General features: G+C 41.7%; 1 protein-coding gene across 1 annotated transcript in view; it reads right to left on the reverse strand.

Annotated features, from left to right (window-relative positions):
* Positions 1 to 1,172: 1,172 nt before the first annotated feature.
* Positions 1,173 to 21,250, reverse strand: part of CHST9 (carbohydrate sulfotransferase 9) — a gene marked incomplete at its 3' end in the record, with an annotated part of 88,249 nt that continues 68,171 nt past the window's right edge. Inside the window, exons 2-3 of the mRNA XM_080610427.1 lie at positions 20,393 to 20,430; positions 1,173 to 2,270 (exon numbers count right to left, since the gene is read on the reverse strand). Coding sequence (XP_080466553.1) covers positions 1,173 to 2,270; positions 20,393 to 20,430 — 1,136 coding nt within the window. The remainder of the gene's footprint in view (positions 2,271 to 20,392; positions 20,431 to 21,250) is intronic.

The raw sequence follows: 21,250 nt of genomic DNA on the forward strand, positions 1-21,250 counted from the left end.
AAGAGAAGGAGAGAAGGCACCTTTCCCTGTTATAGCCAAGACTGTGGGACTCTGGACATAACTGCCTCTTGGATGAATCACCAGTACCTATCCCACCACATAACACTGTAGTATCCACTCCACCCTGGGGTTTGCTGGCTTCTGACAAGGCAGAAAGGACACCAAAACAGGTGACTTCAGGAAGCTTTGGGAGCAAAACCAGCTGACGGGTTTGCAAGGCAACGGTCATACACCTCCCGTGTAACAGACCGTGGGAGCTGGGCTGATGGTAGTAGGCCACTGGCAGACCAAGAGTGGTCACACCAGCTACAATGACGTTGCTTCTCAATATAGACATTATAATGTCCCATAGCGACCACCCAAACACTTTGCCCTATTACCAAAGATTAAGACTATGTTGAACACTGGGACAATGGAATACATGCAACATGTGGTCGACTCTCCTGCAAATTAAAATGTTAATTTCAATGTATGTGGCAGTTCTCTGAAAGGAGGGTCATATTTGTCATCTCTAGTGCATCAATCAAAATGTGGCTGTGGACAGGGGCTTAAGATCAAGGCTTACAAAGATTTACTCTGCTCCGCAGTTGAGCTGCCATGTTATTTTTAGTTTTATGTGTTTGTATTCAAGAGCATCCTTCAACAAAAACCAATCAGGTCTAAAACCAGCTCCAGTCTAATGGTAATCAAAAAACCAAATCTTGCAACTGAGAACACTGCAAACATTTTAGAAAATTAGCCAATGCTTCTTTACTAATAAGTGACAGAAAGTAAAAAATACATTCAAAAAAAGTTTTGAAAACAATTTCTGAAGCAGGCACACCAAGAAAAGAATCATGCTTCTCTGAATACTTTTTTTCTTAAACCATTAAAAGAACATTAGGTAAGCTAATGCAACAGCTGGCTGCACTACCGCTTCCACAGTATAATCCATAATGGTAAAAGCAGCTTTTTCAGGCATTTTAGTGCAATTTATGCTGTTTACAGGTCTTTTTTTGTGCATTCTCCTATAATTTAATGTCAATTGATATCACTTTAGCTTATAAAAGCCCGACTAAGTCAAGAAAACTCTACTTAGCAGCAACTTCGTTTCCTTTCAGGGCTAATATCAAAGTAGTTGTTTTGAATACCAAAATGATAAATATCTAATAGAGGCCTGAAGCTATTCTGTGCTATACAGTTGGTGATGTATAATTGAACATTAAGTAATCCAAGTAATAGAAGTTGTAGATCAGCTGTCTTTCCTCCTTAGACAATTCCTTCAAGTATTGCCTCACTACTTCTGCACTTGTTCTCTCATCAGAGGAATGCCTGTCTTTGAATTTAGGAAACTTCAGCTCGGCTGGAGCACCAACCAGCTGCAAAAAGTAATTGGCATCTTCTTCCAGGGTTTCAAATTTTCCTATAAAATCATAGTTGATGAGGCAGGGATAGCAAAGCTTACTGACTTGCTCCCAATGAATGTCCATTCCTACTGGGCGATGGGAATCTAACAGATATTGGATAAATTCCTTGAACTTAACTCCCGATCCTGTTTTCAATGCCTCTTCATTTGCGTTATGTCTATACTTCTTAATTATTGCCTTCCCAAATACTGGGTGGTAATAGCTGTTTGGATGTTCAAACTTATCCCTGAAGGCGGATACCAATCTTTCAATAGGATCACGTACAAATATACCCTTGGTGTATGTATTCAAGCGTGTGTATATCCCTTTTAGGTCATAACTGTCTAGTTTCCTTAGATGCTTTCCATAGTGCACATCGTCATGGGAAATGTTGTGTGCTGAAGCGGCGAGTCCATTGAGCACCATGAGGACTCTTTTCCAATTGGAGCAACCTGCTTTAGGCACTTCACAGTACAGGACCTTGTGCCTGTCCTCCACGTAAATTCTTGACACCAGGTGCATGAGGTGGGTTTGAAGCTTCTTTCTGCTGTTGTATTTCTTACAGAAGTCATGCAGGAAGGACCTGCGTTTTTCCTGGGTGCTATCCACATCCTTCCATTTGCCATCCTTGACTAACGTCTTGTTTAAAGGGTGTAGTGCAGGAGGTAAATACACCCCTCTGAGCCAGCTGAAAGGTGACTCACTCATCTTCTGCTGGTCAGAGAGTTGGCTCACCAAAGAGGCAGCCACTACACCAAATGGGTCAGCCTTGCCCCGCCAGTGCCTGTTTCCCAAGATGGCCATCTCATGCTTACTGAGGCCAGGAGGAGTGCTCCTGCTCCACGCTGCTCCCCTCGGCATCCCCAGACTGGGGAGTGTGAAATCCTGCAAACAGGGAAAGGATCAGAGCTTAAAACACAGCAACAGCCCAGATCATTCACATTGCAACAGCAGCAAGGATGGAAGTGCATATTCATCATGAAGCCACATTTAGTACTACTACAAAGCCCCCCCTGAACCAATTGATCGATATATCTAATTTAGCAACAAGCTGGGCTAATTACTGAAATACATGCTTCTGAAGCTTACCTCTTAGTGCACAGTAGGTCTTCCTGCAAAAATAAATAGCTTATACCACACCTTTTAGGAAATCAGAAGAGGTTCACACAGGGAGGCTGATAGTCCTGGTAGGGGTAGCCAGGTGCTTTTCTCAACTGAACACATCTTCCCCCTCGACAGCACTGGTTGAGTTGCACAGCTGCTATCAGCTCTCTGCAGCACACTGGCACAGCCACACTAACAGCTGCTGAATCTGCTTCCACCACTGTGACTTGGAGCAAGCCCTGTCCCCCAGTGGTAGGGGACAAAACTAGAGCTCCTAAATAGCTGACAGCAGTGGTTTTGAGCTGGGTGTAGTGACAGATGAAATCCCCACTCCAAAAACTCCTATTCCTGCCCTCTGTTTGCAACACAGATGACTGCACCTGAGCTAGGTGCTTTCACAACTAAGGCAAAATTGGTGCCTTTACAGCTTATTCCATCTGACTTTTTAAACATCAACATGAATTACATCAACTAACTAAACATCAACTACTGACCCTGCAAAGAATGTGAAAGGATGAGACTATCCTCCCAGACATCTCTTTTAATGTCCCCAGCCAGTGTGCAATCTACGAGCTGCAAAAATGGCAAAGCATGGATCTGTGTTTTGCCGTCAAATTCTTTAGCGTCTTGTATCATGCAAGTTGATTGAAGAGTTTCTTGCAGTTTAAGCATTGCAGCTTATTCCTGAGTATATTCTCATGTGTCTGCTAAGGCTTGTAGATTTTTTTCTCCTGTCAGAAGGAAAGCCTGCTGCATTGGGACATCTATATAGCTGTCTATTTTCATTACACTTCTGGAGAGGAGGGTTGCTCGTCAATAGGTTTTTAAACATCCCGTTACAAATACTAGATAGCCAGATGGACACACATTGGACACACATGCACAGGCTACCTGTTTTTGAAAGTCATGCTTTTTTTGAAAACTACACAAAAAGACTCTTCTGCCATACACTGATTAAACATTTACTGGAAAGTTGATTTGTGGACTGGCAGACCACAAGTGTTGGATTTGGGGGGGATGGGAAAGTTCATAGGCCAACTCAAATGTGTTAAAAATTCAGAGGAATAATGTAAGAAATGGTAATGCATGGAACACAATTTAAATTCCAGCTTGTAATGAAGCCTGAGGAAAAACAAGCGGTTCCAAGAAAAGTTAGACTATCTTGCAGTGTAATAATTTCCAATGACATAAATAAACCTGGGCAATCAGGCTATTCTGTATTGCTGTAAACCACAGATGATCAGGTCTTTGTTTTCAGGGAACTGAGTAAAATGGTTTTTGTATTGGTGAAAGCAAATAAAAGAACAAAGCCATGCAGGACTTGTGCATCTGTGAGAGAGGGTGTGTGGATGTGGTCAGTTTTTCTGGTATAATTTGGTTTTTTTAATTCTGTTGTCTAACATTTTATTCTTTAAAGCAAATGAAACACAGATTCGTGTGTTTTGAAACACAGATATTTATCCCTTCTGCCCTAGGATGGAAAGAATTCAGAAACATAATTAGTGTATAGTAACAGCATGTAGCAATAGTAGTAAAATGGGATAACTATGAGCCTAATGGGCATTTCAGCATCACAGTGAATGGCGACTTACAAGTGCTATTGCAGAACCAAAGACTTACAAATAAATTAAATGCTATGACCCTAAAAGGAAAACCTGAAACTTAAAAAAGTGAAAATGAAAAATATGAGATACACAGAAACCAACCACACAATACCAGGCTCAACAGGAGTAGGAATAAAGTTACACTACAATCCTAACGTAACCAAGTATTGTAAACTCATTGGTGTGGCTCTGGGTACTTTCATAATTTAGAAGATAGTCTCCAGTGATACATGACTGTACTGGTGTTCCCCAATGAAGAGAAAATTAAAGGGGGGGGCAGTAGTACCTCATGACTTCCTATGATACGTAATCTGAATTTAGCTGTCTATTTCAAGAGATTTCAGTGTAAAGATGCTTGAACCATCCAAATTTCAAGCCAAAGCCACTAAGATGGCTAGAATGATTAAGGGTCTGGAGCATCTCTCATATGAGGAAAGGCTGAGGAAGCTGGGCCTGCTCACCCTAGAGAAGAGAAGGTTAAGGGGGGCATCTGTTAGTATATATAAGTACCTGAAGGGAGGGTGTCAGGAGGATCGAGCCAGACTCTTCTTAGTGGTGGCAGGTGACAGGACAAAAGGCAACGGGTATAAACTAAAACACAGCAAGTTCCACCTGAATATAAGAAAGACCTTCTTTACTGTGAGGGTGATGAGCACTGGAATAGGCTGCCCAGAGAGGATGGGGAGTCCCTTTCGCTGGAGACATTCAAGAGCCGTCTTGGACGCAATCCTGAGTAATCTGCTCTAGGTGACCCTGCTGGAGCAGGGAGGTTGGACTAGCTGACCTCCAGTGGTCCCTTCCAACCTCAACCATTCTATGATTCTGTGATTCTGTTAAATGAGCCTTACGTTTCAGAGGAAAGTTCAGCATCCTGAATTCAGCCTGCCATCTTGAACTAGTGGAAGATGCCTTGATTTCATCAGGTCAGGAGGGAAAAGGACAGACTGAAAGGTGTGTGGTCTTGATTTTGTTTCATTTCAGTCTGCCTGGGATGCAGGACCGACCTCAGGGGATAGCCCAAGGAGATGCCAGAAGAAGACTGCATTTCAGTCTCAGGAACTGTGAATTCAGCTGTAGGAAGTACTACTGAGGGATTTTTCATGGGATTAAAGACTTCAAAAAAGGATGAGTAGAACTATTCAGAGATATCTCAGGTAATACCCTAAAGGAACAACATATGCACAGTGGGAATCACTTGAAAGTGGTTTCCTCCAAGCGAGATGAGGCAAAAGAAGAAAGAATCTATCGGGAAAAAAGAAGCCCCAACCTGAAGGGGGTGAGGGGAAGGAGACCTAGGGGAAAAACAATGACACGAGAAGTTCTGAGGACAAAAAAACTTATCTCAATATGTAAAATACTATTAGTTGCTTCCCCTCTCCATTTCCCCTTCTCAATGAGACACGTATCCCACAGTGAATACAACAGTATTGGTTACTAAATATTATTGTAAGTTCCACAATGGATGGTGTCCTTGCAGTAAATGCTGGCTGTAACTTTCTCTAAGAATGGGAATGGATAGTGGTTATTTTCAAAGGCGTAAATGGCTGTTACATTGCCATGGAAGTTTTCCAACTCAAGATAAAAAAAAAAAAAAAAAAGAGAACAAACCTTCCTATATGCTTGCCTAAGTAACTAGGCTAATAGCTAGTAAAGATGCAATGAAAGAAGGGATGAATCAAGCTTCATTTTTTATGAGAAATGTTTAACTAGAAAGGGGTTTTTTTTGGAAACTAACAAATTGTTGAATAGATAGTGCCATATTTCTTAAGCAAAACTGCTTGACAGTCTGGTATATTTAGCTGCTAGCACTCTTAATGTGCATGAGAGAGCTGAAAGCCACACACTAAAAGGATTTAAATGTTTTTGTGATACTAGGCTTACACAGAGTAAGGTGCCTTCTTTGGCTTCCTCTTGATGCCACTGACCTTTCAATGCCCATTTTATGACACTTTAAAGATCTGAAAATCTCCATCTTATGTTTTTTTTTGTTGTTTTTTTTTTTTTTTTTTTTTACAGTAAGAACAGGAAAAGAAGAAAGCAATAAACATTTTTCTAAAAACCCTTGTCCATTGTAGCAGTGTTCATAACAGTCCATCCCACAAGCTGCTAGGCACCATTATTTTGGAAAACACATGAACATACACTAACAACAGGCAGCACGCAGGTAAAACCTTATCAGTCACTAAGTCTGAACCCAGATCTTCCCAGGCAAACAGTCCTTACCAAACTCTTTGAGCCAAGTGTCCAAGTGCAGGGATGGCCATTCATGGCTTTCCAAAGAGCTGCTAAGTTTGAGAACCTGCTGCCTGGCATGGGAGATGAACTCCATGGTCACCTTGGACATATGCAGGGCTGTCCTTGAGACATGCTGTCAACCTCTGCAGCAGGCCGTGCACATTTTATCTGAGAATTAAAACCCAGGGAGGTGTTGCACCTTTGCCAGTATTTACGCAAAGTGCCCTGTTCTCCATTTGCATTAACACATTTAAAAAAGTTAAGAAATGGCTGTGAGTCAAATTTAGAAGCGCATGCAAATCATCTCTTTCTCCTTGTAGCTAGGCAGGAACTGAAGACACTTAAAAATTAGCTCAAGTACAAGGGAAAAAGAATTTAACGGGGTGTCAGCATGGTATTTGGCTACTAGCAGGCAAGTCAGTGAAGCTGTTGAAACAAAAGGCATTCTTGAGTCATTAATAGGTTTATGGATTTCTTTTTTTTTTTGACATTTTTACTGCTGGGGATTCCCTGCTCCTCTCCATTCACAAAAAGATTTCTCCTCACTGTACAAACAAGTAGCCAATACCTTTTACACACACTGAAGCTGTCCTTTAATACCTTCACAAGCCACTGGGGCAGAAGAGATTGACTACTGCCAAGAACGGTTAAGACTCATCCAATTATGCTTTGTGATGGTTTTACAATGCACGGATGGGATCTCATCTAGACAGTTTGCAATTAGAGCAACCTGCCATGCAAAATGATAATGATGTATCGGAAAGGATGATATTCCAGGGCTGATTTACAAAGATTTAATGGCCTGCAGTGCAGACAGTTGTGTGCTTCCTAAATGCTTTAGTGCTGGATCTTCATTTTTACCAACAAGGATAATAAAATTAAGTGAGCCCAACAGAAAATGTAGGACAAATAGTGGAGGAAAGCAATATTCTGTTTTATTCTGCTCTTCTGTGCTGCCAAATACCTACATTGTAAGGATTAGTAATGTATGGTTTGGTTTTCAGTATCTAGCTAGTATTTCTTCTGTCCTCAAACATGCTTCCTGAAAGAGTCCTCTAAAATGCTTCTTAGAAGCAACTGCATGAATCACCTGGGAGCCTACTGCACTCTGCTTTTTGCTGTGGCTTGCACTTATCTCTTACAGGATTGAGTACCCTCAGGACTCTCTCAGCACTATTATACTAAATAGCTAATATGAGTGCTCTGCAAACACATGGGTATCCAAAGATGATAAAAGCTTTATTTGTTAAGACAACAACAGGTTGATCTTCTTTATTTTTTTTTTTTTTTTTTTTTTTTTTTCCAGATGGAATTTATGAAAAACAATTATTTAGAAGGACACAGCATTTGTATTTTCTGACCAATCCAGGTAGGGGTTCTGCAGTACATACTCAAATAAACTTATTCATGAGAAGCACAGGTCTCCCAGTGATGAAATGACAGGAGTTTGAAATACATACTTGAAGTATATTTTATCTTACATCCCAGTCCTTTGGTACTAGATGTGTTCAGCAGTGCTAAAGTTCAGCATGAACTGAAGGCATTAGATACTTTATTTCACAGTATAAATGTAATTCTTTAAATTGCTTCTTACGTGAGGACTGTATTATAGCTACCATATAATTTCAAATTTATTTGTTTATCTAGGATCTATCTGTAGAAAATAGACAAAGGCTTTTCAGAGACAAGGTTCATTTTCCAATTCACTCTCTGATTTGGTACTGATCAGTCTCTTAATTTTGGTATTCAGATGAAAGTACCTTGAATACTGGGGGGCTATAAAACTAACATACTCTTAGTTGGATTGTAGGTACATGTGAGTCTTTGAAAAGGTAACATATAGTTCCAGCCTAAACCTTATTTGCTTAAAATATTAAGTTATTCACATATTTGGGCACAGTTAGCAGGATTTCTTCAGCAGAGGTCCATGATTATGGCAGATGGCTCAGAACTGGTATGTAGTTGAAATACAATGAAAAGTTTGCATGACTCCTATCTTCAGCAAACCAGTGAAGCCTGGAGCTGTTACCACCTCACTTTAGCTGCAAAACCAAGTAGAACTATACTTACACATGTATGTGCAAGTTTTCTTTAGCCTGCCAAAAAGAGTGGTTATCCTTAACTTTTTTTTTGTGCTAGAAGACTATCTGCAAAGGATATTTCAGAAGGGTCAGACTCCTCTACTACTATTCTACCTGAGCTAACATATAAATATGCTCACAGCTTTCTCATACCATAGCAGCTGTGTAGTGTAATGCTGGTGAGCTAAACAAATCCCTACGGGAGCTCCCAGTGGACAGAATATCCAGGCTGGCCATAAGTAACAGGAAATATTTGCTGATGATGTGCTTCACCTTCTGTGCAGTAGAGATAAACCTCTTGATTCATCACTTGTGCTTAAAAGAGCTACTCCAGAGACAGGCACCACTAACCTCTCACCTCCCAGTGGAGTAATGAATATTTGGCTTATCTAATTTATTCATGGCAAATCACCACTGCTACATTCCTCATAAGCCACAGCTGACAGATGTATTCCTTATGAATGCTGCAAGTTCAGTGGAGGTACTTCTGTCAGAGATACCTTGTGGCCGATACACAACTCCATTATGGAAGAGGAAGAATGAAACAACTGTGCTTTGAACTTTCACCATCCTTTCTGCCCCTAAAGTTCTCTAACCATAAAAAAGCAGCAAGCTTATCTTTCCTCTGGATTAAGATCTAGAAATATTTTGTGTGGAGCTATCAGTCCTGACAAGCAAAACCTTACTGTAACAGACACCACATTTTCCTATAAAGTATGTATCCTGAAAACACATGCACTTGTACCAAGCATCTCTAAAATTGCTAAACAAGTTATGGAAAAAAACCATTTGTTTTGTGCAGGGCTATCCTCCTCTCCCTGCCCCCTGCCTTCATCTACAGAAAGCACAAAGCCACCCATGCTAATGAGGCAAGACAGCCTGCATAAGCCACTTCCACAAGCTGATTCGTATGGTCATCAACTTGGACGAAGGAAATTAATCTCTAATTTTACTTGCCAATTCTTGTTCAAATCTGTAATTAACTCCCTCCTGTTTCCGCCTGCACAGTCAAAACATTTGGTTTCTCCAAAACACGCTCAGAATGGGAAGGATAAGAAAGATCAAAGCACGCTTAATAGAAAAAGTATCAATAAAGATGCTATTATTATTGGAAACTAAGTAACACGTAAGATTGTGTGACAGATTAAACATTTACCACGACAACTGTAACTAAGTATTGAAAATAAAAATAAGCACCTCACCTCCTTATTACTAATAAAGAAGTCATTGTCAAGGTCAATCAATGGCAATGATAAATTGGCTCCTGGGTAGTACAATGCTCATGCTGCTTCTTTAGCTTTCGGACAACAGTTTCAAGGCTCTGGTTTGTTGCAACACAAACTTGTAAATAAGCACAGAGACACCGCAGCCCTGACAGCCTGTATCTGGGCAGAGCCTGCTGCCAGTTTGCATAGAGTGCTTGTCTCTAGATGTGTAGCTAGTTAAGAAAAGGCAACTTTCAGATCACAGACCATTTAACAGTTGGCAATATTTAGCCCAACCTCCTTCCTACGCAGTCACGCTTGTTTTTGGCACAGGTAAACCAGTATATTTAAAGAACATTTAATTCTGAGCTCAGTCTTCCTCCTCTGTGTATACTCTGTTAATAAACCTAAATCAGGCACTGCAGTCAGTGGCCATAAATCTTCATCAGTATTCACTCGTTTCTATACGGAATGATGTCAGAGCAAAGCAGCTTAAACAACCTGAAATTCAAAATGGACTCAAACTAAGCATGCGATACTCATTTTATGAAGAATAATATTTGAAAAAGACTCTTGGGTTCCACTGACTAGTAGGTTTACTATACGTATACAAGGTATTTTAATCAGAAGCTGACGCTTTCAGGTAATCTGTATATTACATATCGGTCTCTTATTTGACTTCATTAAATAATGTTAACATGCCTACTTTTTCATAACACAAAGCACAGAAGCAAGTCAAATAATATAAAAAGTTCCCTCTATGGACAAATAAAATTCTTAAAATTGTTACTTCCAAGTGCATGGTAATTCATATACACAGTCATTTTATGAAGAAGAAAATAGATCATGCCTCTTGCATGTTCACAACTCAAACCAGGCATTAATTTTTAATCACATTTCATATTTTAAACAACATATATTTTCTGCTCCAAAGACAAGGGATGAAGCCTGAGGCTAGATGACAACATCTTTTTATCTAGAGGTATTAGGGACCATGTCTTGGCAGTTGCTGATCAACACCAACCCTGCACAAGGAAAATGTGGTCCCCATTGCCCTATCTGTGTGAACAGACACATATTTCCTGGGAGGGTGATCTACTTCCTCGTTCGGTTGATATGCCAGAGGGAAGGGATGCCGTCCAGAGGGACCTCAACACGCTTGTGAGGTGGGCTGATGCCAACCTGATGAAGTTTAACCATGACAAGTGCAAGGTCCTACACCTGGGTCAGAGCAATCCCAGGCACAGCTACAGGTTGGGCAGAGAAGAGATTCAGAGCAGCCCTGCAGAGAAGGACTTGGGGCTCTTGGTCGATGAAAAAATGAACATGAGCCAGCTTCAGTGTGCGCTCGCAGCCCAGAAAGCCAACTGTATCCTGGGCTGCATCAAGAGCAGCGTGACCAGCAGGTCGAAGGAGGTGATCCTGCCCCTCTACTCTGCTCTCGTGAGACCTCACTTGGAGTATTGTGTGCAGTTCTGGTGTCCTCAACATAAAAAGGACATGGAACTGTTGGAACAAGTCCAGAGGAGGGCCACGAGGATGATCAGGGGACTGGAGCACCTCCCATATGAAGACAGGCTGAGAAAGTTGGGGCTGTTCATCCTTGAGAAGAGAAGACTGCGTGGAGACCTCATAGCAGCCTTCCAGTATCTGAAGGGGGCCTACAAGGATGCTGGGGAGGGACTCTTCATCAGGGACTGTAGTGACAGGACAAGGGGTAACGGGTTCAAACTTAAACAGGGGAAGTTTAGATTGGATCTAAGGAAGAAATTCTTTACTGTGCGGGTGGTGAGGCACTGGAATGGGTTGCCCAGGGAGGCTGTGAATGCTCCATCCTTGGCGGTGTTCAAGGCCAGGTTGGATGAGGCCTTGGGTGACACGGTTTAGTGTGAGGTGTCCCTGCCTATGGCAGGGGGGTTGGAACTAGATGATCTTAAGGTCCTTTCCAACCCTAACTATTCTATGATTCTATGATTCTACTTGCTGGTAATAAACCCTGAAGGTTAACTAACTCTGCATGCTGGTACTGAAACCCTGGTTTCCCTCCTCCAGGGAGTGCTGTAACCACCAAACATCACATGAGTCTCTCTCTCTAGTTCACTTTTACATACAGGAGGGATATAAGATGGATATTACAGGTAGTAGAAATTGTAGGCTTAAATCTGCTTGGGTACAGGAAGAAAACAAATCTGGACTTCCCTATTTCAGGGAATCACTGACATAGTGTCCTGGGTTCAGCAGTAGCTGTCATTTTTTCTCCTTCTTAGTAGCTGGTGCAGTGCTGTGTTTTTGACTTTCAGCCTGGGAACAGCAATGATAACACCGATGTTTTTAGTTACTGCTCAAATGTTTAGTCTGACCAAGGACTTCTGAGTCTCATGCTCTGCCAGGGAGGAGGGGAAGCCGGGAGGAAGCAGGGACAGGACACCTGACCCAAACTAGCCAAAGAGGTATTCCATACCACAGCACGTCATGCCCAGGATGTAAACTGGGAGTTATCCGGAAGGGTGAGTTCACTGCTCGGTTGGGCTGGGTTTAGATGGGTGGTGTTGTATTCTCTTCCCTTGTTATTTCCCTTATCATTATTATTATTATTGGTGGCAGCAGTAGTGATTTGTGTTATACCTTAGTTACTGGACTGTTCTTATCTCAACCCATGGGAGTTACATTCTTTCGATTCTCCTCCCCATCCCTCTGGGAGCAGGGCCGGGGGGAGGTGGGGGCAGAAAGGGAGGGAGTAGACTGCGTGGTTCTGATTTGCGGCCTGGGCTTAAACCAGGACACATAGTTTTCAGAGGCATCCAACACCATGTTAAGAAAACCACCTAGCACACCTGTACTCACATGGTCCAATCTGGCAGGTGTGAATTTCCCCAGTGAGATGGCCATTTGTGGTTTTCCACCACACTGAGATAAGAAATACTTGGGTTGGATCAGTCCTGCCAAACTGGGTCACACCTGTACCCACAAAGGAACAAGCCTATGAAGCTCAGTTGCCTCCTTTGGGAGGTGTTGAAGGAGCAGAGGACTTGAGTTGAACTTAGGTGCTTCATTTTATTTCCAAACGTGCTCCGCATGAACTACAGTGACTGTATAGTTACTCAAATAGCTGCTTTGCTGATTTACTGAGTAGCCAAATGTGGGGCTTGAATGCCTATTAAGATACTTGGAATAAAACATAGCACAAGTCATGTGTTATGCAGGGAAACAATGTGATTCTAAGCCCAAAAGGTTTTGAGTCGGGTACTAAATCCTTTTCTCAATTACTTTAAAAGAGCTACTTCAGCTGCAAACATCAAGCTACAAACAAGCTGTTCAACAGTGTGTTCTTACAAGTGGTAGTCTAGTTTTGGTGGAGTTTCAATCACATTTCTCCATTCATCTCTCCCTAGCTAGCACTTCCAGTTCCTGACCGTACCCAACTGGCAGCTGTGGGCTGAGCTCTTCTCTTATAACTGCAGCAAAGTTGGCTAAAATTGACTCTGGCTTCAAATGATACTGCAGGAGGACTGAGAAGGAGATGGCCCAGCAGCATGACTAGACAGGTCTCCCTAGGGCACTGGGGCATTTACAACTAATGAAATGTAAAGATGAAGGTGATAAACAACTGTACTTCTCCACAAAACCCACCATCCCTTTTGAGAAGACAGGCCTGTAATGTAATGCTGTGCTTCCGCATACATGGCAGTATTTCTCGCATTAGTGGCTGTGGTAAGATCCACAGGGAGTTTTTGCTGATAAACAGAATCCATTTCTATCTTGTCTGCAGGTAAACACACTTATCTTCTCACATAAACAAGACATCTTGCTCTTTTAGAAATATTAAGAAAAGTTTCAAATGAAACTAGGTTCAGCTGAAGAATATTAATGTATATTCAGGCATGAAGAATTCAATTTCCCAAAAATTGCTTTGGAAGAGACAGTAAGATCTCTAGAGGTCTTAAAGCGTTTTCCCCTCAATCACAATTAGCATTTAATTCAAATTAGATGACTTTATTGGTAAATAAAAACCAAAAGAAATGTATAATGCACTCTAGATTGGGAAATATCTCAAATCTGTTTCCCTGTATTCATACATTTTAAACTAATTAATGTGTTATATATATTTTTTTAATTAATACTTGAGAAGTGATTGTGTTCATAAATTACTGTAGGATGAAACAGGCAGTGAATTTACAAAGGGGATTATCCACTGCACACTCCCTCGTCACACTGATTTAAAGGCAGCATACCCCATTTTCACTGATAGTGGCTATCTCATGTTTATCATAGATAAAAGAAAATACCCTAGGGTATTCTGTAGCAGTGTTTTTGTACAGCTATACAGTGGGTATATATTAATCTGCAACCAGTGCTACAGATGATCAGTGTGCCATCCAAACACTAACTAGTGCAGGCACCAGCCCCCCTTGAAGCAGAGGAATAATGAGAAAGAACAGTGCCATGGTTAAGGGTAGGTGCACCAGTCAGAACCAGTGTTTGGTTTTATAACTTTGAGCAACTCTTTTGACCCTCACACTTCATTTTTCCATGTCTACAAAACAAGGAAAAATGATAACTGCCTACCCCATATGAATATTGTGATTCCCAAGTTCTGATTAACACTGGTAGAAAACCCTTGCCATTTTACAGAATAAGAAGGGTGTCGTGGCTTAAGCCCAATTGGCAATCCAGAAAAAAACACACAGCCCACTCGCTCACTCCCCCCTTCCTTCCCCCCCGCTCCCGGAGGGATGGGGAGGAGCATCTAAAGAATGCAACTTCCACAGGTTGCGATAAGAACAGTCCAGTAACTAAGGAATAACACAAACCACTACTGCTACCACCAATAATAATAACGATAAGTGAAATGACAAAGGAAGATAATACAACCACTCACCACCTGCTGACGAATACCCAGCCCGACCTGAGCAGTGATCTCGCACTTCTGGGGAACTGCCCCTAGTTGATACAGTGGGCATGACGTGCTGTGGTGTGGAATACCTCTTTGGCTAGTTTGGGTCAGGTGTCCTGTCCCTGCTTCCTCAGCTTCCCCTCCTCCCTGGCAGAGCATGAGACTCAGAAGTCCTTGGTCAGACTAAACATTTGAGCAGTAACTAAAAACATCGGTGTTATCATTGCTGTTCCCAGGCTGGAAGTCAAAATCACAGCACTGCACCAGCTACTAAGAAGGAGAAAAAATGACAGCTACTGCTGAACCCAGGACAAAGGGACACTCGGAAATCTGAAAATCAGGATTGCAACCCAGCTTCTCAGCCCATACTGCCTTTCATTGCTCAAACATCACACTATTTCTTTTAATACTTGAGCATCCAGTCTGTTGAACTCTACAATGTTTGGGTTTGGGCTTTTTTTTTTTTTTTTTTTTTTTTTTTTCCCCAAGAAGAATCATTATTCATAAATCTGAAGATATTTTTATCTTCAGACACTGCATGTATGTTCCTGCCTATACAGCCTGAGAAATGGTTTCCTTCCAAAGGTTACTGAAAAGGTTCTCAAACGAAAGTGCTATTCTTATTTGAATTCATCTCAAGCCTCTATTACAATTACTACTTTGGATTTCTGTATCACTTACTACTTAAGTGGTTTACAAGCAATTATAGACTAAGTTTTCCAGAGTCTCTGGGAAGGAGCATTTCCTACCCTGCTTGACAGAGAGAAATGGAGCATCGGAGAGGATGAGATCCTGGTCTACAACATGCTGAACACCGACCTCCATGAACTGCAGAAAGGAGGCTGCTCTGCTGGTAATCTGGCCTTGTAGCTTAGTGAGGCTTGTATAGTAGGAGAAGCAAAATGAGGGAGAGAAGTACACGGGGTGGTGAAGGGAGTGTATGCAATAAAGTAGATAGCACATGGTCAATCCTCACTATGGGTGGAGAGCTGGAAACAGGCTCTGCAGTGCATGCATGTGGCTGTTGTACAAAAACTGGACAATACCAATTTAAACACTGTTGAACATGACGGGAGACAAGGGGGTGGCCAAGAGGGTAAAGGTTAAGTAAGTGCTCAGTACTACTCAAACTAGCAGCACTTAGAAGCTGGCATACATGGATTGAACTTTTCCTGGCTAGGTGATGTGAGGGTGAAGGGGATAGAGGAGATTACTGAAGTAAACTACAGTAATGCCCAAGGAAAACCAAAGAGTTTGGGCTGAACTGGCTAGTTTTTGCTTATATTAGTATAGGTTTATTATACATACTTCAAGCATCCTTCAGGTCATAAGCCATTCCTGAACATGGTCTGTCTAACAAACTTACATTGTCATTTAATAGATGTTTGAGTTTTCTTTCACTTCTTTACTTTGGCAGCAGGTGTGTACATACTGACAGTACATCAGAGTTATCTCTGGTCCAAGCCTAGCTCTAGCAAGTACATTCCTTCATTACAGTTCTTTCTGTGTTACTGTTTCCTCAAACTCATATGCAGAAAGGGAAATGCTCCCTGACAGACATTAAAAGACTAAAAAAGAGATGTATATGCCACAGCAAGAGAGTCTGCCTTGAGGAAATTGCTCCTCAGGAACAGAACAGTAAGGCAGATGTTGTGGAGTGCTCTCACCAGCATCCTGACCCAACTGGCAGACTCACTGTGGAAGGGACAGGCTCAAGTCTGAGCTGAAACACAGCTGGGATTTTAACCCAGAAGTCTGACTGTGCAAACAACTTTAACTTTTAAATGCAAGTATTCTTGTTAGTCCTTCAGATGTTCAGAGAGGCACTGGGCAAAGCCACATGCAAGAGTATACATTAAGACCACAACACAGACAAATCGGAGTGGTAAAGATGAAACAGAAAGGATTGCCTTCAGACGCATTTTGATTGGTGGTCTGTAACATGTTTTATAGTCAAGACTACTAGACAGTTAGAAGCACAAAGTTCTTGTTTCCTTGCATTTTCCTTAGCAGTACTTAACATGCTACAGCTACTCACACTGTACATCTATTCCAGTATTTACCCTGAAGTTGCAAAGGTCAACTGCCCCTGATGGACAGGGGCAGAGCAGTTGACGTCATCTACCTGGATTTGTGCAAAGCGTTCCACACTGTCCCACACGACATCCTTGTCTCTAAATTGGAGAGACAACAATTTGATGGGTGGATCACTCGGTGGATAAAGAACTGGCTGGATGGCCACACACAAAGAGTTGTGGTCAATGGCTCCATGTCCAGCTGGAGACCAGTAACGAGTGGTGTCCCTCAGGGATCGGTGCTGGGACCGGTCTTGTTCAACATCTTTGTCAGTGACATGGACAGTGGAATTGAGTGCGCCCTCAGCCAGTTTGCCGATGACACCAAGCTGTGTGGTTCGGTTGATACGCCGGAGGGAAGGGATGCCATCCAGAGGGACCTCAACACGCTTGTGAGGTGGGCTGATGCCAACCTGATGAAGTTTAACCATGACAAGTGCAAGGTCCTACACCTGGGTCAGAGCAATCCCAGGGACGGCTACAGGTTGGGCAGAGAAGAGATTCAGAGCAGCCCTGCAGAGAAGGACTTGGGGCTCTTGGTCGATGAAAAAATGAACATGAGCCAGCTTCAGTGTTCGCTCGCAGCCCAGAAAGCCAACTGTATCCTGGGCTGCATCAAGAGCAGCGTGACCAGCAGGTCGAAGGAGGTGATCCTGCCCCTCTACTCTGCTCTCGTGAGACCTCACTTGGAGTATTGTGTGCAGTTCTGGTGTCCTCAACATAAAAAGGACATGGAACTGTTGGAACAAGTCCAGAGGAGGGCCACAAGGATGATCAGGGGACTGGAGCACCTCCTGTACGAAGACAGGCTGAGAAAGTTGGGGCTGTTCATCCTTGAGAAGAGAAGGCTGCGTGGAGACCTCATAGCAGCCTTCCAGTATCTGAAGGGGGGCTACAAGGATGCTGGGGAGGGACTCTTCATCAGGGACTGTAGTGACAGGACAAGGGGTAACGGGTTCAAACTTAAACAGGGGAAGTTTAGATTGGATCTAAGGAAGAAATTCTTTACTGAGAGGGTGGTGAGGCACTGGAATGGGTTGCCCAGGGAGGCTGTGAATGCTCCATCCTTGGCGGTGTTCAAGGCCAGGTTGGATGAGGCCTTGGGTGACATGGTTTAGTGTGAGGTGTCCCTGCCTATGGCAGGGGGGTTGGAACTAGATGATCTTAAGGTCCTTTCCAACCCTAACTGTTCTATGATTCTCTGATTCTATTATTAAAAACAGGTATTGAAAAGCAGAGTGCATACCATTTCTGGATGTCTTTGCTCAGGTAGAGTGGTAAATGACTAGTGCTGTTTAACAAACATGCATACCTGTATACATAAATCATAACGTGCTTAAGAAAAACCAGTAAATGCCTTATGATAAAAAAAAAAAAAAAAAAGAGCTAGTCAAGATGGTAACTATAATCAAAGGTTTCTGGAAGTAGATGCTACCTTAGTATTTTATCTATGTCATATTTCACCAAACTTTGATTAGGCTTTAGAAAGAGCTAAGCCTCATGCAGAAACAGCAGTGGTCTTGAAGACGTGAGAGGTTCCAGATACCCACAGACAGTGAGGGTTTACCTAGCACGAAATCACTAGGAAAGCATCTTTACCATATCCCCTTCCCCTCTCTGTTTCATTCATCTCTCAACAAGACATTTCCTGCTATTTGCCCCTTGCACTCCTACTCATGTCAAGCTGTAACATCATTCATCTTCTGCAGAGCCACTTCTCCCTTCACTTACGTTTCTGGCAGCCAGTTTAACTCAGTGTTGTTGCACTGACTTAAAGGGGACTACAGGATCCTAAGCCAGATACGTATCTTATCCTGCATATAAAATTTCAAGTTCAAGTATTGAAAATAAACTGAACCCTTCTATTCGAGATATTCCATTAGGATCAACCCCAGTTCAAATCTTTTTATTGAAGTAGTATTACTACAAATCAAATACGCAGTGCCTTTGCAACTGTGCCCTAAATTATAGACTTGAAAATGAAATTGATTTCTAATTTGAAATATTCTTCCATTTCCTGGAAGTCCAAAGGAACTTGTATGGAATGGAGCATCACCAGCTTCTCTAGTATCCATTTAGAAGTGAATGTCTACCATTTGTCACCAAATCAACTTTTTACAGCTTTATTTAGATACACACTCCATGTACCAAGACAATGTCATTTTCCTGCAAAATGAGATGTTCTTAAGTCAACAGCAGAGAGACAGAACAGGCGAGCAATTCAAGGAGGGCAAGGCAGCGGCATGGAAAAAGTGGCAGTAAAAGACCAAGACTGGATACACAAGGTATGGCACCTAATCCACCGTTAGTAACTGTGACAAATGTCCTTTTTATCACAACGCACTCATCCTCAGAAAAGGGCAGTGTCATCCACAGAGCTGATTTTGGCACACAGAAAATGTGCAGAATTATGTCTCCAATCAGCCATACACTTTCCTGTCAATGTAGCCTCAAGTTGTGTTTTCAAAATACAACTGCCCCCCCTTCTGGCCAATAAAGACTCCCAAAAGTGGCTTTGTAAGGTGAATTTCAGGTGAATTTTAAAATGCAGTTGAGTTTATAAAAGTTAATTAGATTTGCTTTGGGATATAAACTCTCAGTTGAAGCACAGAACTTCTATTAAGTTTCAAAATATTTCTATACTTATTTAGAAAAAGTGAAGATTTTCCTTTGCCTCTGTAATGCCATATTCTGGGCTAAATATGTTCACCCATCAATTTCTTAAGAAGGCTTGTAACAACTCTGGATATTATTTGGTGTCACAGGGCCAGGCTTCTCATAAGCCTCCGAATGCACAAGGGCTCACTTGGTCAGGAGGGGTGCCAGCTCAGGCCACTGAAACTGATACAGTGATACCCGTACTGTGCTCTGTCATGGCAGTAAAACACTGTTAGACCCAAACCAGGCTGCTTTAGATGGTCAGTCACCTGGTGGGTCAGTCCTCCATCTAGATAATCAATTCACAGATAACAGTAATGTAAAGACCTCAAGGCCTCAATTTATATAGCTTGGAAGCAACATACCCATTTATAGGCCATTTGGGTAACAGCATTTAGTAAGAGGTCAAGCAGCCAAGAACAAGAAGCAGCACAAAGCTTCTGTATGAGTCAGGTCTTTTCAATCCAGAAAAGCATGTAATTTTAGAAACCAAACTCTGGGTTTTCTCCTCTATTTCTGGTAGGGAATTTTTATTATGATTATTTTTTTCAGTACAGTTCCTGTATTCTTTTCCTGATTCTGAAATGTTGAATTGTAATATAGAAAGGGGTTTTTTTCCTAAATAATTATTCCTAACTAGTACAGTAATAAAGACAAGACAGAAAATGCCTGCACAACCAATGTCACAGTTTAGTGAAGCCTCAGAGAAAATTCACGGCAGAAATTAAAACCGAAGCAACACTGAAAGACCCCGCTAACCATGTGCTGTGCAAGTATTTTGTACTGATAGCTTTTCGGTTTTTTAAAAGGAATACTAGCAAACAGGAGAAATATTACTTTAAAAAAAAAGATAAAAACATAATTCTGTGCTACAAAATTTGATACCAATGAACAAATTACCTCTAGGCTTAGTCCTCATCATCAACACAAGGAGAAGCAGACGAACTAAATTGCTCAAATGGCAAATCTGAGGTTTAAATCAAAATGATGGCTGCTTTTATGAATTCGACATATCTGCAGAGCCAAGCATTTGTCTGATACATGGTCATTAGCACACCTACATAATTAATATTATGTCCTCTGAAGTTCTCTACTTTAACTGCTACAATTCTTCTGCAAGAAAAGTTAAGTAACAAAAAGCATGAAAGTACCTGATTAATTATCTGCTGTTGCAGTTTTTCTCCAGACTCTGAAAGAAAAAAAAAACAAAACTTTGTACATATTTTAATGAATATGACTGTGTACACACAGAACAAAAACCAGTGAATTCAGGAAAAAAAATAAAAATCAACCCTTATAATTGAGAAACAGAATTTAACATATACAAATGACTTGAAACTTCAAACCTGAAATCCACCTAAACTAAAAGAAACAGAAGCCCCTTTAATCAGTATGTGATAAGAAGAAGAGTAAGACAGGTAGACAACCTTGCTAACCTGGAACCCCACATGAAATTATAACATTCAAAATGAAGACAACAGATTTCAAGTATGCGCTATGAATTGTCTCAGTGTTGTGAGATGTGCTGCTGCATGCATATGTGCCTAAGAGACCTAGTATCCAGCTCAGGTTTTGACCACTGGAGGAGAAAAGCAGCTTCTGCCATGACCCTAAAATAAAATTACATGCCTATGTCAAGACTGAGGTTAGGCACCAGCTGGCTCAAAGGAGAAATTCTATCCTGATAATATTCACAAAGTGGCAAGCTGAATTATGGTCTTGCTTCCTTATTCTGACTGCCCTCTGCAGTGTCCTTCAGTGTGCTCCTGAACACATGCTCAAAGCCTGGACAGAATATTGCTTTTCTACAACCATCAGGACCCCAGCAGCAATGACACCTCAAACCTATTATTTCTTTTTAGATCAAAAGGGATAGTAATTTTGCCTCATTTACTGTTTCCATGCACTAGTAGTCAAAAGGGGCAGCTGGTATCAGTTACCCTCCCTTTGCTACTGGAGACCATCCACATGTATTGGGGAAAGTCAGGAATTTCACACTTACCTATCCA

This window comes from Psittacula echo (genome assembly GCF_963264785.1).
Source record: "Psittacula echo genome assembly, chromosome: 2".
Classification (NCBI taxonomy): Eukaryota; Metazoa; Chordata; class Aves; order Psittaciformes; family Psittacidae; genus Psittacula; species Psittacula echo.